The sequence below is a fragment of the Pyxicephalus adspersus genome, chromosome 2 (genome assembly GCF_032062135.1).
Source record: "Pyxicephalus adspersus chromosome 2, UCB_Pads_2.0, whole genome shotgun sequence".
NCBI classification, from domain to species: Eukaryota; Metazoa; Chordata; class Amphibia; order Anura; family Pyxicephalidae; genus Pyxicephalus; species Pyxicephalus adspersus.
Window position 1 is genome coordinate 3,294,477 of NC_092859.1, and position 14,434 is coordinate 3,308,910.

A 14,434-nucleotide genomic window follows, 5' to 3' on the forward strand; every position below is an offset into this window, starting at 1 on the left:
ATGAGGTTTGGGTTACCATTACCATAGGTTTGAGAACAATCCTGCCAGTGTGAGAGCAGAGTTGTCATGCTGGCAGTCTAGTCGAAGCAGCTTTAGCTAAAGGATAGGGAATGCCAGCAGACTGAATGGGGAAGGATGGGAATCAGTTAAGGAATAGGAATGAGTGAGCGAATCTTGTAATTTTGATCTTGTGGCATATCGGGCCTTTCTCTATTACAGGAATATGTAAACAAAAACGGCCTTGTGATTCGCCACGAGGTCATGTTCTCGCCGAATTTAGAGTTCATCTGAGTTCGCCTGCCGCCCAGGGACCATGGGAACCTGCACCCTGGACTTCAATGGAATTCGCAAAATCAGTTCACCAAAATTTCGCGGACCCATCGGAAGTTCGGGGAAATTTTTGTGAGACCATCAGAGGCATTCTCGCTCATCCATATTAAGGAATTGTACTTTGAGTCTGATTGATAGCTGTTTGGACAAATAACCCTTTATCTGCTCCATGCCAAGGTGTTTCAGGTGTGGCACTTTAGTTTAGTTTTCAAGATGTTCAATGCCTATCAATCACTAGTTCCTGACCCTTTGTTCTTGGAGTTGCCTTCTGTTCATAACACATTGCTGCACCGATCCAAAGAAATACATATGGCTGACTAGAATTGTTCTGCTATGTTCCAGTTTTATAATGCTGTATCCAATTTCTTGTAATAAAAGTACTTGTATTATAGAAAAATTTCTAGCCGTGTGCAAGAAAGTCAATTTTAAACCACTGTATCATCTTCAGTCTCCTATATCCTAATGAAAGGATGAAAAAATGGTCAGTGGCAGGACAGTTTTGCATCAGCAAAAACTAGAACAAACTTTAAATATCTACATGCCGATCAAAGCTCACCTATTATTCAGATTTAATATTCATATGTTGCTGCTTTTATTACCTGAAGAAGCTTGCTATTATCAGAAAGGGTAGCTGCCAGTGTCAGTAAGCCATACTCCACAGTCAATCATGTGCTGCAAAAATTGTTCTGTTCTATGATGCCTTATACAGTTCTGATCTTCAGTCTTTAGAAACTTCTAAATTACTGACCGAGAATGAGTATACAGCTCAGGTGTTAAGTTTATTCTGGGCTTTTTTCAGGTGTATGATTGACATCCAGCTTGACATCCAGACAATGAGCATTCTTTCAAATACATTCAGCAATGGCAGCTTACTTCATCTCTCACTGGTATGTGATATATATGTCTCCTTGGCAAAGTAAATGTGGACCCAGGAAACGCTGGCAATACTATCTGCCCATATCTAATCGGTTTGTGATAAATCCTTGGCTATATACCTCCTGCAAGGATTGGACCTATTGGTTTGATTGATTTAAAGTTTTTATTTTGGTGCAGAATTTATTTTTCAATGCAAAAACATTGATTATATTTTATTTTTTTTTCAGGGACAAAACTCTATGGATATTATAAACCATACTCAAGTAAGAATGTTTGAGCTTTCTGGATTAACAGATGATGAGACACTCATCCCATTTCTCTTTATTTTCTTCTTTGCTATTTACATTATGACTATAGTTGGAAATTTGGGCATAATTGCCATGGTCCACTTAGCCTCTTACCTGCAGACTCCAATGTATTTCTTCTTGAGTTTCCTGTCCATGGTAGACCTCCTTTATTCGTCTACTACCACTCCAAAAATATTGTCGGACTTGGTTTCTTCAAAAAAGACCATAGCATTTAATGATTGTGCTATCCAGTTTTTCTTTTTCGGTGCCTTGGCCGGTACCGAGGTTCTCATTCTCTCGACTATGTCTTACGACCGATATGTTGCTATCTGTCACCCTCTCCAATATATCTCAATAATGACCGCGAGGAAATGTTGGTCTTTTGTTGCCTTCTCCTTTGGATTTGGATTCTTCCAGGCAGCCCTACAAACCAGCTGTGTGTTCAGCCTTCAGTTCTGTGGACCAAATCATATAGACCAATTTTATTGTGACATCCCACCGCTTATGAAACTTACCTGTTCAAAGGGTTTTTCATGTGATGCTTTAAATATAGCAGTGATAAGTTCTTTCAGTTTGTATTCTTTAGCAGCAATCTTAGGTTCATATACTCTGATTCTGTCCTCCATTCTACGTATAAAATCTTCTAGGAGCCGTCAAAAGGCATTCGTCACATGCTCTTCCCATATCACATGTGCCTCCATCTTTTTCATACCAATTTTCTGTACATATTTTCGCCCTCCTTCAAGTGTTTTTGAAAAACAAGACAAGGTGGCCTCTGTATTCTATTCCACAGTGACCCCAATGTTAAACCCCCTTATCTACAGCTTAAGGAACCAGGAGGTGAAAATGTTTATTATACGAGCATTAACAAATTGCCAAGCACATGTAGGTGATAATGTAAATAAGTTACATGGACGGTCTCATGAGTTTGGTTTAAACCTCAGTCTGTAGAACCTATATTATTCATTACCACTTGGTAGTTTGATACGCTGCATTCCTATTACCTTTCCTATCTTTAGGGATCAAAGGTGTAGCTCATTTTTGGATCTCATCCTGCCTTTCAGGTCACTCATGGTCTCCAATGCTAGCTCTGCTCTATGTACACTGTCTTTGGTTGTACAACAAAGTTCAGTTATCTGACCCCTTCTCTTAAATATCTACACTCATGTCATATTTATTTGGTAATTGTCCCTCTTCATATTTTGTCTCTCTATTTCAATATATCATCCCAACCCCAATCCATATTCACTATTTTCTCACATCTTCATATCACCCTGATTACCTCCACTTGCTTTTGCAGTTTCACCCATTGCAGCTATCATCCACATCATATCCAATAAGCCATACCCTTAAAATTCTCTTCTTCAAACATATTTACAACTGGTTATTTTCATTTTCCCAATATTTTTACACCCGTTTTCTTCCTACACCAGCTGTCAAACTCGCTCTTCTTGTTTTGTCATCTTGCCTATTGTTTCTGACTCTCTATCCTCTAAATTGTAAGCTCGTAAGAGCAAGGCCCTCTCCCTGCTGATTTTTGTCTTTGGTTTGTACCTGAGCATTAAAGTACATTGGTGCGTGTTGTTGAGGTTATTTTCTGCTTTAAATTCAATATGTATGTACTCATTTATATTGATGAACATTCTTGCTCTATAGTGCATTATGTATGTATTGTTACCCACTGTTGTCTTTGAAGGACTCTTTAAGATGATTGGGCTAAATAAATAACGAAAAATCTAACATACCTTTGGGATATGCTTAGGGGGAACAATGTCTTGCATTTAGGCTAGCACTATGGCAAGAGGTACATCTTACGTATGGATTATGGTTGGGGCTAGAGAGATTTTAGATTAGGGTTAACACTACGGTTATTTGTGTGGGATTTGATTAAGTCCTGAAAGTAGGTTTTCGCTTCATGGTCTTATCAGGGCTAGGGGTAAATATGGGATTTAAGTTGTAATTAAAGTTATAGGAAGGTCCAGAGTTTGGATTTGTTCAAACATTACAGCTATGAGGAAGGTCTAAGGTATATAATTAGGATCTAGAAATTGATGCATTTGGGAAAGGATATTCCTTTACTTATAGACTTGTGTTTTGGCATCAAAGCTTCCAGACTATTTTGGAACTTAATCCTACATGCAACCTGAAACCCCCCCTAGCCACTCTCTTCACTCCTCCAATCACCTGCTACTGACTTCCTCACCCATAACTTCATCACATGCACAAGACTTTTCTAGCGCTGCTTCAACTCTCTGGAATGGTCTTCCCCATCCAATTCGAGGAGAAGACCTAAAACCCAACGCTTCACCATCACCTACCCATCTCTTTTGTCTCCTAAACCCTCACTACTTCCCCCCATTCCATATCCCCCCTATTGTGTGTTACTTCCCCACCTCCTAGATTGTAAGCTCTTCGGGGCAGGGTCCTCTCTTCCTGTGTCACTATCTGTATCTGTCCGTCATTTACAACCCCCATGTACAGCGCTGCAGAATATGTTGGTGCTATATAAATCTAGTTTAAAAATAATAATTCATAATATTATTAAAACACCTAAACAACGGCTTTTTTTGGTATGTGTTTTGACTTCTGCACAAGTCTATGAAATGAACTTGTCACCCTGCAAAGTCAGTAGCAGCCACTGCCACCCCAATCTCCAATTAAAGTTCCTTTCAGAAAGCCCTGACAATCACAATGATCTCACTACAACCATTCATGTATCAGTACTAGCTATTAGCACAATCTTTCATATGATTTAATATTAGATCATAAAGCTATTTCCAGAAATAATATGAAACTCATTTTATTTAACCTGGACTTGACACATGTTTTGATTGGTGTTGTTAAAGAACTTTTTAAGTTCATTGTTTAAATCCTCACACTCCTGATCTCCAGCTACTAATTTAAATTCAATGCAGGGATATAGTTTTATTTTTAATTAAATTAGCTTGAAATGCAGTCAGGTCTAAATTTGATTCAAATCACACGGTCAGTTTGATTGTTGTTGTCTTGGATGTAAGTATACAAAAGAGTGACATTGGATGTGACTATTGACTAACCCATGGGCATTGTTGGAATCCTAGCAGGTTCCATGTTAAATTTCTATTTTCATTTTAATTGGTATATTCCTCTCTGGAGCAAGATAGGATCATTCTCTGGAGAAACTGAGCCGAATATAAAAATGAAACATCTTGGTTATCAAATATTTCAGAGCAAGAACGTGCACCAGAAAATTATGTAGCTGAAAAACATCTTCATATGTGAATCAACATTATTATATCTTGGCAGTTGTAGCCAGAAACCAATGCCTAGAGGAGTTCTTTAAAGAAATCGAGTCTTTTGGAAAACCTATCTTTTATTGTGTATCAGGAGGAGTCTGCTTACTCACAATTTTACACGTCTTCATGTGACAGAGTATAGAGTGCCCCGAAAATGTAAGTGTGTTGGTTTAGGAAGTATTGCCTAAAATAAGTTGTACTAAAAGGTAAGCTCAAGACAGCTAAATCCTAAACCTCCAGGACAGTGTTCCTCAACCTTTTTAACATTGGGGAACCCTTGAAATAACTTTCTGGTCTTAAGGGAACCCCTTTTATAATTGTTATATCCAAAGCTCATTGCTCAAGGAAACCCTATAAACCTCTGGAGGAACCCAGATGGAGAAACACTTCTCTGTGATCAATACAAGGCTCATTGATCAAGCAATGGATTAGTCAAAAAGAACCTGCTAAATACAGTCACTAAGGGCCCATTTACACCATTATATTGTAAATGCAAATTTTGTGTTTATAATGTCCCAACGTTCTTGGAAAATAGTTTTACATTTTACTCTACTCAAAGGGTCTCCCGGCTAAACATTGAAATCCCTACCACTACAAGTCCCAAAAGAAAAGGAGTAGGCTCCAGAGAGGATTGTCAGTTTTTGGTACTGCTGCAACCCCTAGTCCCTTACCCCTTGGCCCATCAGCCCCACCATCAGAACCACACCGGGCTTTATTTACTGTGTTGCTCTCTCATCCTTCTCCTCCGACTACCAGCTTTTTCTCCCCATGTTTGGTTAAAGTGTTGAGGCTAAATCTGGCTAATGCTGCTAATCTTACTCATTTGGCCACTGACATGGGCAGTCACAATATTTCTCCCTCCCTTGCGCTGAGATGGCAATTATCATTGGATGAGAATGGGAGATGGCAGAGGTAAATGCAGTCAGTCATAATCCGTTAAAAGAAGGTAACATTCGTCTGCCTTACCCCGGGACTACCAGAGTGATAGTTACACCCCAGCTCTTCACATTAGTTTGGTGCAATATAGTACAGTGTGGTATGTTTTTGCAAAAAATGCTTGCCAAATTTTGTTGTTTGCTTTCGAAATTTTAAGGTGAAGCATAGGATAAGGGTTCCCCTATGGTCAAGAATCACTTCATCTATGGCCTTTTAAATCCACCTACCAAATTTGGAGCTCATGTTAAAGTGTCTGAACATATAGTTGACATTCAAAAATCCGGCAACCTCCGGACCTGAGGTGTGCCGGATTATACTTACCTCCATACAACAGTCTTTCTCTCGCAGCACCCTCAGACATCTGGCACAGGTCCAGGGAGTTGGCAGCAGGGACGTTTCATCGTGTATTTAGTGTAGCAAGCAAGACCTAACTGCGCCATCAAAACATAAGTGGCCAAACAGCGTACCTCAGTCCCTGTATTGAAAATGTGATCCAAAAATCATGCCAGAAAACTGAAGGATCCGGATTATTGGTGGCCGGATTTTTGTTTGTCAACTGTAGTATATTGACAAAAATTGCTAGGAAAGTGGGGGTAAGGCAAATTATGGCAACATGCCCTAAGTAAAAAAAACATCAAGTCTCTACTGTCCCGCTCCCTTAGTAATTGTGTGGAATTAAATGTTTTCAAGGGCTTTGCAATTAGCTAGAATATGTCATTTTATGTAGAATATGTATTTTAACAAACTTCATATATCAATAACATTTTTCTACAAACACATTTTCATTTTCACTTGTTCGTAATTACTGCAGTCAGTTTTTATTAATTTGCCTTAATTTATTTTTAGGTTTTACTTAGATGCTTATATCTGCTTGTCCAGTCTTGGTGAATTAACTCCGAAACTGGGAACGTTGATTGTTGTTACTATAAGATGCTTATATCACTATTAGAAAGACAGAGCAAAATGGAGGACCCAAACAAGACACAACTGATAAATTTTGAGTTGTCTGGTCTTACAGAAGATGAAGAACTTGTCCCGTTCCTTTTCACATTCTTCCTTCTTGTTTATTTGATCACAATAGTGGGAAAGGTTGGAATGATGGTTCTTATCTATGCTTCTTCCAGTCTCCACACTCCAATGTACTATTTTTTGAGTTGCCTCTCCTTGGTGGACCTTTTCTACTCATCAATCACAACACCTAAAATGTTGGCTGATCTTCTTTCCTTCAAGAAGTCAATTTACTTTTTTGGCTGTGTTCTTCAAATTTACTTTTACTCAGCTCTAGCGAGTACTGAAGTCCTACTTCTCTCCAGCATGTCGTACGACCGATACCTGGCTATATGCCAGCCTCTTAATTATATATCGGCAATGTCTAAAAACAACTGTTTTTGTTTGGCGTTTTTTTCTTTTTCCATAGGTTTCTTGCAGTCATCGGCCCAGACCAGCTGTGTGTTCAGTCTGCAGTACTGCAAGTCTAATATCATCGACCACTTCTACTGTGAGATACCACCATTGCTCAAACTGTCCTGCTCCAACACATTTCGTTGTAACCTACTAACTATAGTCCTTGTTACTGTTTTTGGTGTTTGTTCACTCATGATTATCTTGGTCTCCTATGTGCTAATTCTTTATTCTATTTTAAACATGAAATCATCATTGAACCGGAGGAAAGCTTTCAGCACCTGTTCCTCCCATCTGACATGTTCCACCATCTTTTACATGGCAATTTTCTTAACTTATCTACATCCATCTTCTGGTATCCTCAAGATACAGGACAAGTGGGCCTCTGTTTTTTATTCCATAATGACACCAATGCTAAACCCACTTATCTACAGCCTGAGGAACCAAGAGGTCAAAAGGGTCATTAGACAAGTAATAGAGAAATGTAGTAGATGTTGAAGTTCTTTGAGTCCGATTTAATAAATCTCTCCAAGACTATCATGGGAGAGCCAGGGTGATCCAGCAAACTCAGAATAGATCTGGTCCAGGAATTGAAAACATTTGCCTACTAAAACAAATGATTTAGGAAAACCATTCTAGGTTTGCTGGAATATACAAGTTATTCTATGATAGTCTAACTTCTCCAGTCCTGGAGAGCTTTAATAAATCGGGCCAATTGAGTAAGGTATTGGTTTCAATCAGTTGTCCATAATAAGGATACTCACAAACCATTGGGATTGTATAATCTTATCATTGTTTTAAGACATGTAAAACAAATTAGCTTGGTGTAGATTTCTCATTCCGGTGCAATTGGGAAGACGCACATTTTGTTGCATTAGTATAACGCAATGTCATTAATTTTGAATGGCTTTCCAGTCCACAGATTCAATTTAGCTCATGTGCACTTATATTATCCGATCTTAGGTGTTGGCAGATCATTCAAAAACTCAACATTCAATAATAGGAAGCTCTGTATGTGCCCTCAGTATATTTTGTAGTGATATTATAAGTAAGATAATCACATTGGCTTGGTGCCTGTTCTACTTCTTGCTTTACAGTACTAAACACTGGTTGTCCTACTGACATTTTTTATAATGCGGGTCCAGGAAAAAATTTAAATAAAACATAAATAATATTCATTAAAAAATACACCATCTGTGTACCTTATTTTAGTGTAGAACAGTGTTTCCCAACCAGAGTTCCTCCAGAGGTTGCTTGGGGATCCTTAAGTAATCAGTAAGATGTAAATTGTAGGTTGATACACCATGCCAGTAAGATTCAAAGTGTATCTCTACGGAAAAACATTTGAATATACAGTAAATAATTCAAATAATACTCGAACATTTGGTAAAAAGTAATTATGAATCATATTGAAAAATCATTATGGGTATTGCACTTTTTATGTAACCAATTCTACAATTTTGCCTTAATTTTGAAACTAAAAATGATGGTTTTTGACATCATCAAATACTGAGCATCCAGGCTTTTGTGAAGTAGGAGCACACTAAATAGAACATTACTGTGTTCTAAAAGTCCTAGTATTCCTTGCACTTGTGGAAAATGATTCTCACCAACACCCCTCTGTGTGTACTTCCCACATGAGTAGTCAGCGTCATAGAAATCATTGTCTTGGAAGCCAATAGAGCCGTTTATTGTAGCCATAATGACCTCCAGTCTCTGCTACCAGAGAACAAGAGAAAGAACCCCCCCAAGACATCATCATCAGTCCAGGACAATTTTCAAAAGGGGGTTGCAAATATAAATTGTATTGGGGGTACTGCATGCACTACAGAATACAAGAACATTTTAGGAAATTAGTGCTTTCAAACTTGTAACTAAGGATACATTCTCCCCCTTCCACTCCAATTGTGACATCATGAATGCAAAAAAATGTGGCCGAGAACTTGCCTTCTTGCTTTTGATGAGAATAATAAATGGAGAGCCTGATTTATGAAAGGTTTCCAAGACTGGAGAAGCAAATCTAAAATGAATCTAAATCAAGATTGAAAACATTTGCCAACTAATAGCAAATTTTTTTTTTTTAAAAAAGGTTTGCTGACTCACCCAGGTTATTGTCCTATCTTGTCCAGTCTTAATAAATAATAAATCGGGCCTAAAGCGTGTTCTGACAACAGTTTGGAGAAGACTTCTTTGTGTTTCACCACAACGATGCCCCTGCATACAAACCCAGCTCCATAAAGACACAGTTTATGTAGTTTGTTGTGGAGGAAATTGAGTGTCCTGCACTGAGCCCAGACCTTACCCTTACTGAAGACTTTAAGGTTAAATAAAAAAAAAAATAGTGAGCCAGAAATTTTCACAAATGGGCACAGGCACACCTCTAAATCTTAAGTGAATAAATGGTTGGGTGTCCACTAATGTTTGGCAATATGGTGCATTTCAGTGTTTGGTAGATCATGGGGAACTAAAGCAGGTGTCAGGTTCTTCCTATCTAAACTACCAAATATAATGTCAGGGTACATAAAAGGACTAGCAAGTTGTGACGGAGAAGATCATCAAGTTCATCCTAGAGATTCATAACAGATTCCCCCCAACAAGCCAAACAAATATTAATGAAATAACACACAAGTAGGACCTTAGTGTCCTTCAGAATTTGCAGGTCAATTTACATAAGACTCCCAATGCCATAAAAAGCTATAGGTGTTGTAGAAGAAAAAAATAAGTGATACCAAATTTAGAGGATATTTGGCATCAGATACCTCAATTTCACCTGGAAAGGGAATTAAGGAGCCATGTGTCAGGGCCATAAGTAAGAAAGCTGCAGATTTGTAGCATATTATTTGGGATCCAGGCTCGGAGCATTGTAGAAGGTATAGGTAGCCTAGACGCCACTCTTTTTTCCAGGAAAGAATTTGAGGATGGCTTTGGAGCACTTTGCCATTGATAATAAAAAGTAAGCAGACCTTTGAGACTGGGGGGAGTTGCAGCCTGAGGCCTGGCGGTTCAGGTGGACAGGTTGGTTGTAGCCTATATGCTAGGAAAGCCCAGAAGGTCCAATGTCTAGGTCTGTGGGACCCATAGAGATAGAGCCAGGAGACTACATTTTGTTTATTCTAAAGGACTGTGATGGTGCTTTTCCCCTGAGAGGGAAAACATTAAATGTTCATGTTCTTTATTTTTTGAATAAAAGTGGCCAAAGCATCCTGAAATTGGAATTAATGTCTAAATTACCTTGCTGCAGGGAGTGCGTTAATTCCTCACAGGATGTAATCCAGGATTAAATACAGATTAATAGAAAGACCCGGGATAGAGGCAGTAAGGGATTCCCCAGAGGACCCATCATGAAGGTCAACTGCCCAAGTTTATTGCTTAGAGCGTTAGCTCATCTGATGCAGAAATAAATGTTTATTAGCAGTACGGTGTGATTGCGGAGGGACATTAGATTGTAAGCTCCTGAGTACAGAAACTGATGTCAGTCAGTGTGGTTCATACATAATAATAATAGCTTGATGTTCTCTAGAAATATGTCAAAATATTAGTAATTCTTTTTCATTAGATTTACAGCAATGAGAACAATTCTCTGGCTATTTGAAGAAAAAAATGTAATTATTCTCTGGAGTGCCCATGATTATTCTCTGTCCCTGTTATAAAAGTAAGGCTGTTTTATTGAGATGCAATCATTATATTTCTAGCAGATTTGACTAACATTTCATCATAAAAGACAGGGGTTGTAGAATGTCTGTGTGTTTATTACTGGGGCTTGTAATCCCTCATTCTCACCAATCAGGAAGACAAATGAAGCCTTTAATATGTATCATTGAGTAATACAAACTGAACCGTGATTTAAAATTATTCGGAAAAAAACATCTTATTCTTTCCTCTAGACATATTTAAAGTGAAGGATATACAATCCTATGATATAATTCCTTCTACTCACAATTATCCATATTAACCAAATTATTTTGGAACCTACAGTTTGTTTTCCTTTTGATGATAATTTCTGGCTACATCAGACAATTGGTGACCATTTATTATTTAAAACCAATATTCAACAATTGTAATTATAACGATGGACATCAAAAACAAAACAAAAGTAACCAGGTTTCAGTTTACTGGACTAAGCCAAAATGAAGAACTGGTTCCATTGTTCTTCATGTTCTTATTTCTGGTTTATATGGTGACCATAGTGGGAAATGTGGGGATCATAACCCTGGTTTATTCTTTTCCCAACCTACAGACTCCCATGTACTACTTCTTGAGTAGCCTGGCTATCATTGATATTTGCTACTCCTCAGTTATCACTCCCAATATGTTGTCTCAATTTCTTTTCCCTTTGAAGTCAATTTCCTTTCTTGGTTGTGCCCTTCAGCTTTATGTATTTTGTTCACTAGCTTGCACTGAGGCTATCCTTCTCTCCACTATGTCGTATGACCGATATGTGGCTATCTGTCACCCACTCCACTACAACATATTAATGACCAAGAAGAAATGCTTTGGTCTGGTCTTTTATTCTTTCTTCATTAGTTTCTTGCAGTCAGTTGCACAGACCAGTTGTGTGTTCAGTCTTAAATTCTGTGGATCGAACCTTATCGACCATTTCTACTGTGACATTCCACCACTGCTCAAATTGTCTTGTTCTGATATTCGTCATTGTAATCTGGTAACTTCTATCCTTGTAATTGCATGTGGAATATATACAATGGTAACAATCTTCCTCTCGTATAGTTATATCATTTCTTCCATTTTAAGAATGATATCTTCTAAGGGTAGGGAGAAGGCCTTCAGTACGTGTTCTTCACATATTATCTGTGTCTCAACCTTCTTTACAGCTATTTTCTTTACTTATCTGAATCCTCATTCAGGAGCCTTTGAGATACAAGAAAAAGTGGCCTCTGTTTTCTTTACCATTATAACTCCAATGTTGAATCCTCTTATCTACAGTCTGAGAAACCAAGAGGTGAAGCGTGTCCTTGTCAGAGTAACGCAAACGTGTTGCTGATGCTGATATCATTCATCTGTAAAATTTCTGTGAATTTAATCTACAGTATATTAACCAAACAGGGTTTTATACGTTTGGACTTATAGATGAGTACAAAACCATAAAAGAAGATTTTTGTTAATGAGATATTGGTTTAATTAAAATTATAAATTGTTCCATTGTTACATTCAACTTAATACATTTATGAACAGTTTTTCCTGTTGGTTTTATAAACCCAATCTTATCCTTCAAACACATTGTTTTAGGGGTTGGCAGTTATTATAATACTTATTATTTATTAAAGGGTTATTATAATGGACCTCAGTATAAACAAAACAATCAGAAAATATTGATTCATATATTTGATACAGGTGGAATGTTGTCCAATTGTTATATTCAACCTCATCCACTCTTTTACTCTCTTGAAGTTTGAAAACTTATTTATAATTATTAAACTGATAAAATGTTTCAACATTAGCCATGATGTAAACTGGAAAATATATGTTATTTTAAAAAGTTTCCTAATACTGAAACTGTCACTTAACCTAAACCTTCCCCAACTTCTGCTTCTTCCTGCTTGACAATGAGGCTTCCATACTTTTTTAAAAAAATCTATAGTGAAGATAGGAATCTGAAGTTGTTGGCCTAGGCCAGTGTTTCTCAACCTTTTTAATATAGAGGAACCGTAGAAATACCTTTCTGGTAACCCAAGCTATAATTACTACTGTATATCCACAGCTCACAGTATATAGGATGATCATTGGGAAAATGCTTCCCACATTGCTAGCCAATGGTAAGAATGCCACCATTACAGCAAAAAAGATCATTGGGGGGTTATTTAACTTGACCTGAAAGGTACAGCTTGTTTATTGTTTAAGGAAACGCCAACAAGCCTGGTTGAAAACATTGGTCTAGGCTCGAATTTTGGAAAAAATGTTGATGTAATACAAAAAATTTTCAGGAGTCCCAGGGAGAATAAACAATTTCCTAAAAGTATGATTTAGGCACTTGTAGGTACCTCTTCAATAACTAGATTACAATTCAATGTTTTTGCTGCCAGTGCAGAATAACATTAAAGGAAGGGTGGCCATGGTAAAACACCCAAAGACAAAACAACTAATAGCTACTTAAATCATATTTCACTTTATCATCCAATGTTAATGTTAACCCTACAAAGGACATTGCACGGGATTTCAAAGCTCCTACTTTAGGAGTCTGTTGTGAATGCTGGGACCAAGTTTGTAAATTGCGAAGTAAATTTTATCAGTCTGTTACATGTTTTTATTTGGCTCAATCACTTTGCTCACTTTTATTGGTGAGCACTGTCTTTGGGATAAAAAAGTATAGGCATTCCTCCTTTACCTTCAGAATTGTCAATTGAATGTGGTTCAACTTCATTTTTAAACTTCTGGCAGTTTGAAAAGTGTCCTAAAAGTATAATTCTTTTTTCATTACCAAATTCAATCATTTTTGAAAACCCCAGCCTACTATAGTGTGTGTATAGCTAATGTGATACCTGTGGACCACTCAGCTAGTCATTGAGCTGCCACCAGAATCCCCTTCCAGAACAAAGATCTAGACGGTGTTTCTCAACCAGGGATCTATGAAACCCTAGGGTTCCTCCAGAGGTTGCTAGGGGTTCATAAATGAGCAGTTTGTATCTCTCAGGTCAATTCACCAGATACCAATGATCTTTTTGGCTATTTGTAGGGGTGCCATTCTCCCCAATGGCCAGCAATGTAGGAGACATTCCTCCCACTAATATACTGTGAGTTGTGGATATGGAAATTATAGCAGGGGTTCCCTGTAGACATGAAAGTTATTTCAAGGGTTCACGAACGTTAAAAAGGTTGAGGAACAGAACATTGTCCTAGAGATTTAGGATAGCTGTCTTAGTACAACTTATTTTAGGCAATACTTCCTAAACGAACACAAACTTACATTTTTGAGATCTCTAATACTTTGTCACATAAAGACGTGTACAATTTTGAGTAAGCAGTCTCCTCCTGATATACAATAAAAAAATGTTAAAAAGGTCGAGAAAGAAGAAACATTTAAAATAATCACATCTCCATCTCCAACATTGGACCCAAAGACTATTATGGTTTCAAACAGTTGAAATTTATCACGTAAGTGTGGTCAGCCATTGATTTATTTGATTGAAATTTTTGAACCTTTTTATTTTTTAAAATTTTCTAATAGTGAAAGTATTTTAAAAGTAAAAAAAACTTGCTTACTATAGATATGGTTATGTTTGACACAGTTGTCTCCCAAATGCCAGAGGAAACAGAATGGCAAAATGCGTGGACATTGAGACAGTATGTATAAAATTTGTATGATTGTATACAGAT

At 37.5% G+C, this 14,434-nt stretch overlaps 3 protein-coding genes across 3 annotated transcripts; all 3 read left to right on the forward strand.

Annotated features, from left to right (window-relative positions):
• The first annotated feature begins 1,445 nt into the window (after nt 1-1,445).
• LOC140322074 (olfactory receptor 5AP2-like) lies at nt 1,446-2,444 on the forward strand. Its single transcript, XM_072398715.1, has one exon. The coding sequence runs from the start codon at nt 1,446-1,448 to the stop codon at nt 2,442-2,444; it is 999 nt and encodes a 332-aa protein (XP_072254816.1).
• Nucleotides 2,445-6,667: 4,223 nt separating this feature from the next.
• LOC140322077 (olfactory receptor 5AR1-like) lies at nt 6,668-7,603 on the forward strand. The gene has a single exon (XM_072398717.1). It carries the CDS (start codon nt 6,668-6,670, stop codon nt 7,601-7,603), a length of 936 nt encoding a protein of 311 aa, XP_072254818.1.
• Nucleotides 7,604-11,174: 3,571 nt separating this feature from the next.
• On the forward strand, nt 11,175-12,104 carry LOC140322080 (olfactory receptor 5AR1-like). The gene has a single exon (XM_072398720.1). The coding sequence runs from the start codon at nt 11,175-11,177 to the stop codon at nt 12,102-12,104; it is 930 nt and encodes a 309-aa protein (XP_072254821.1).
• The last annotated feature ends 2,330 nt before the right edge of the window (nt 12,105-14,434 follow it).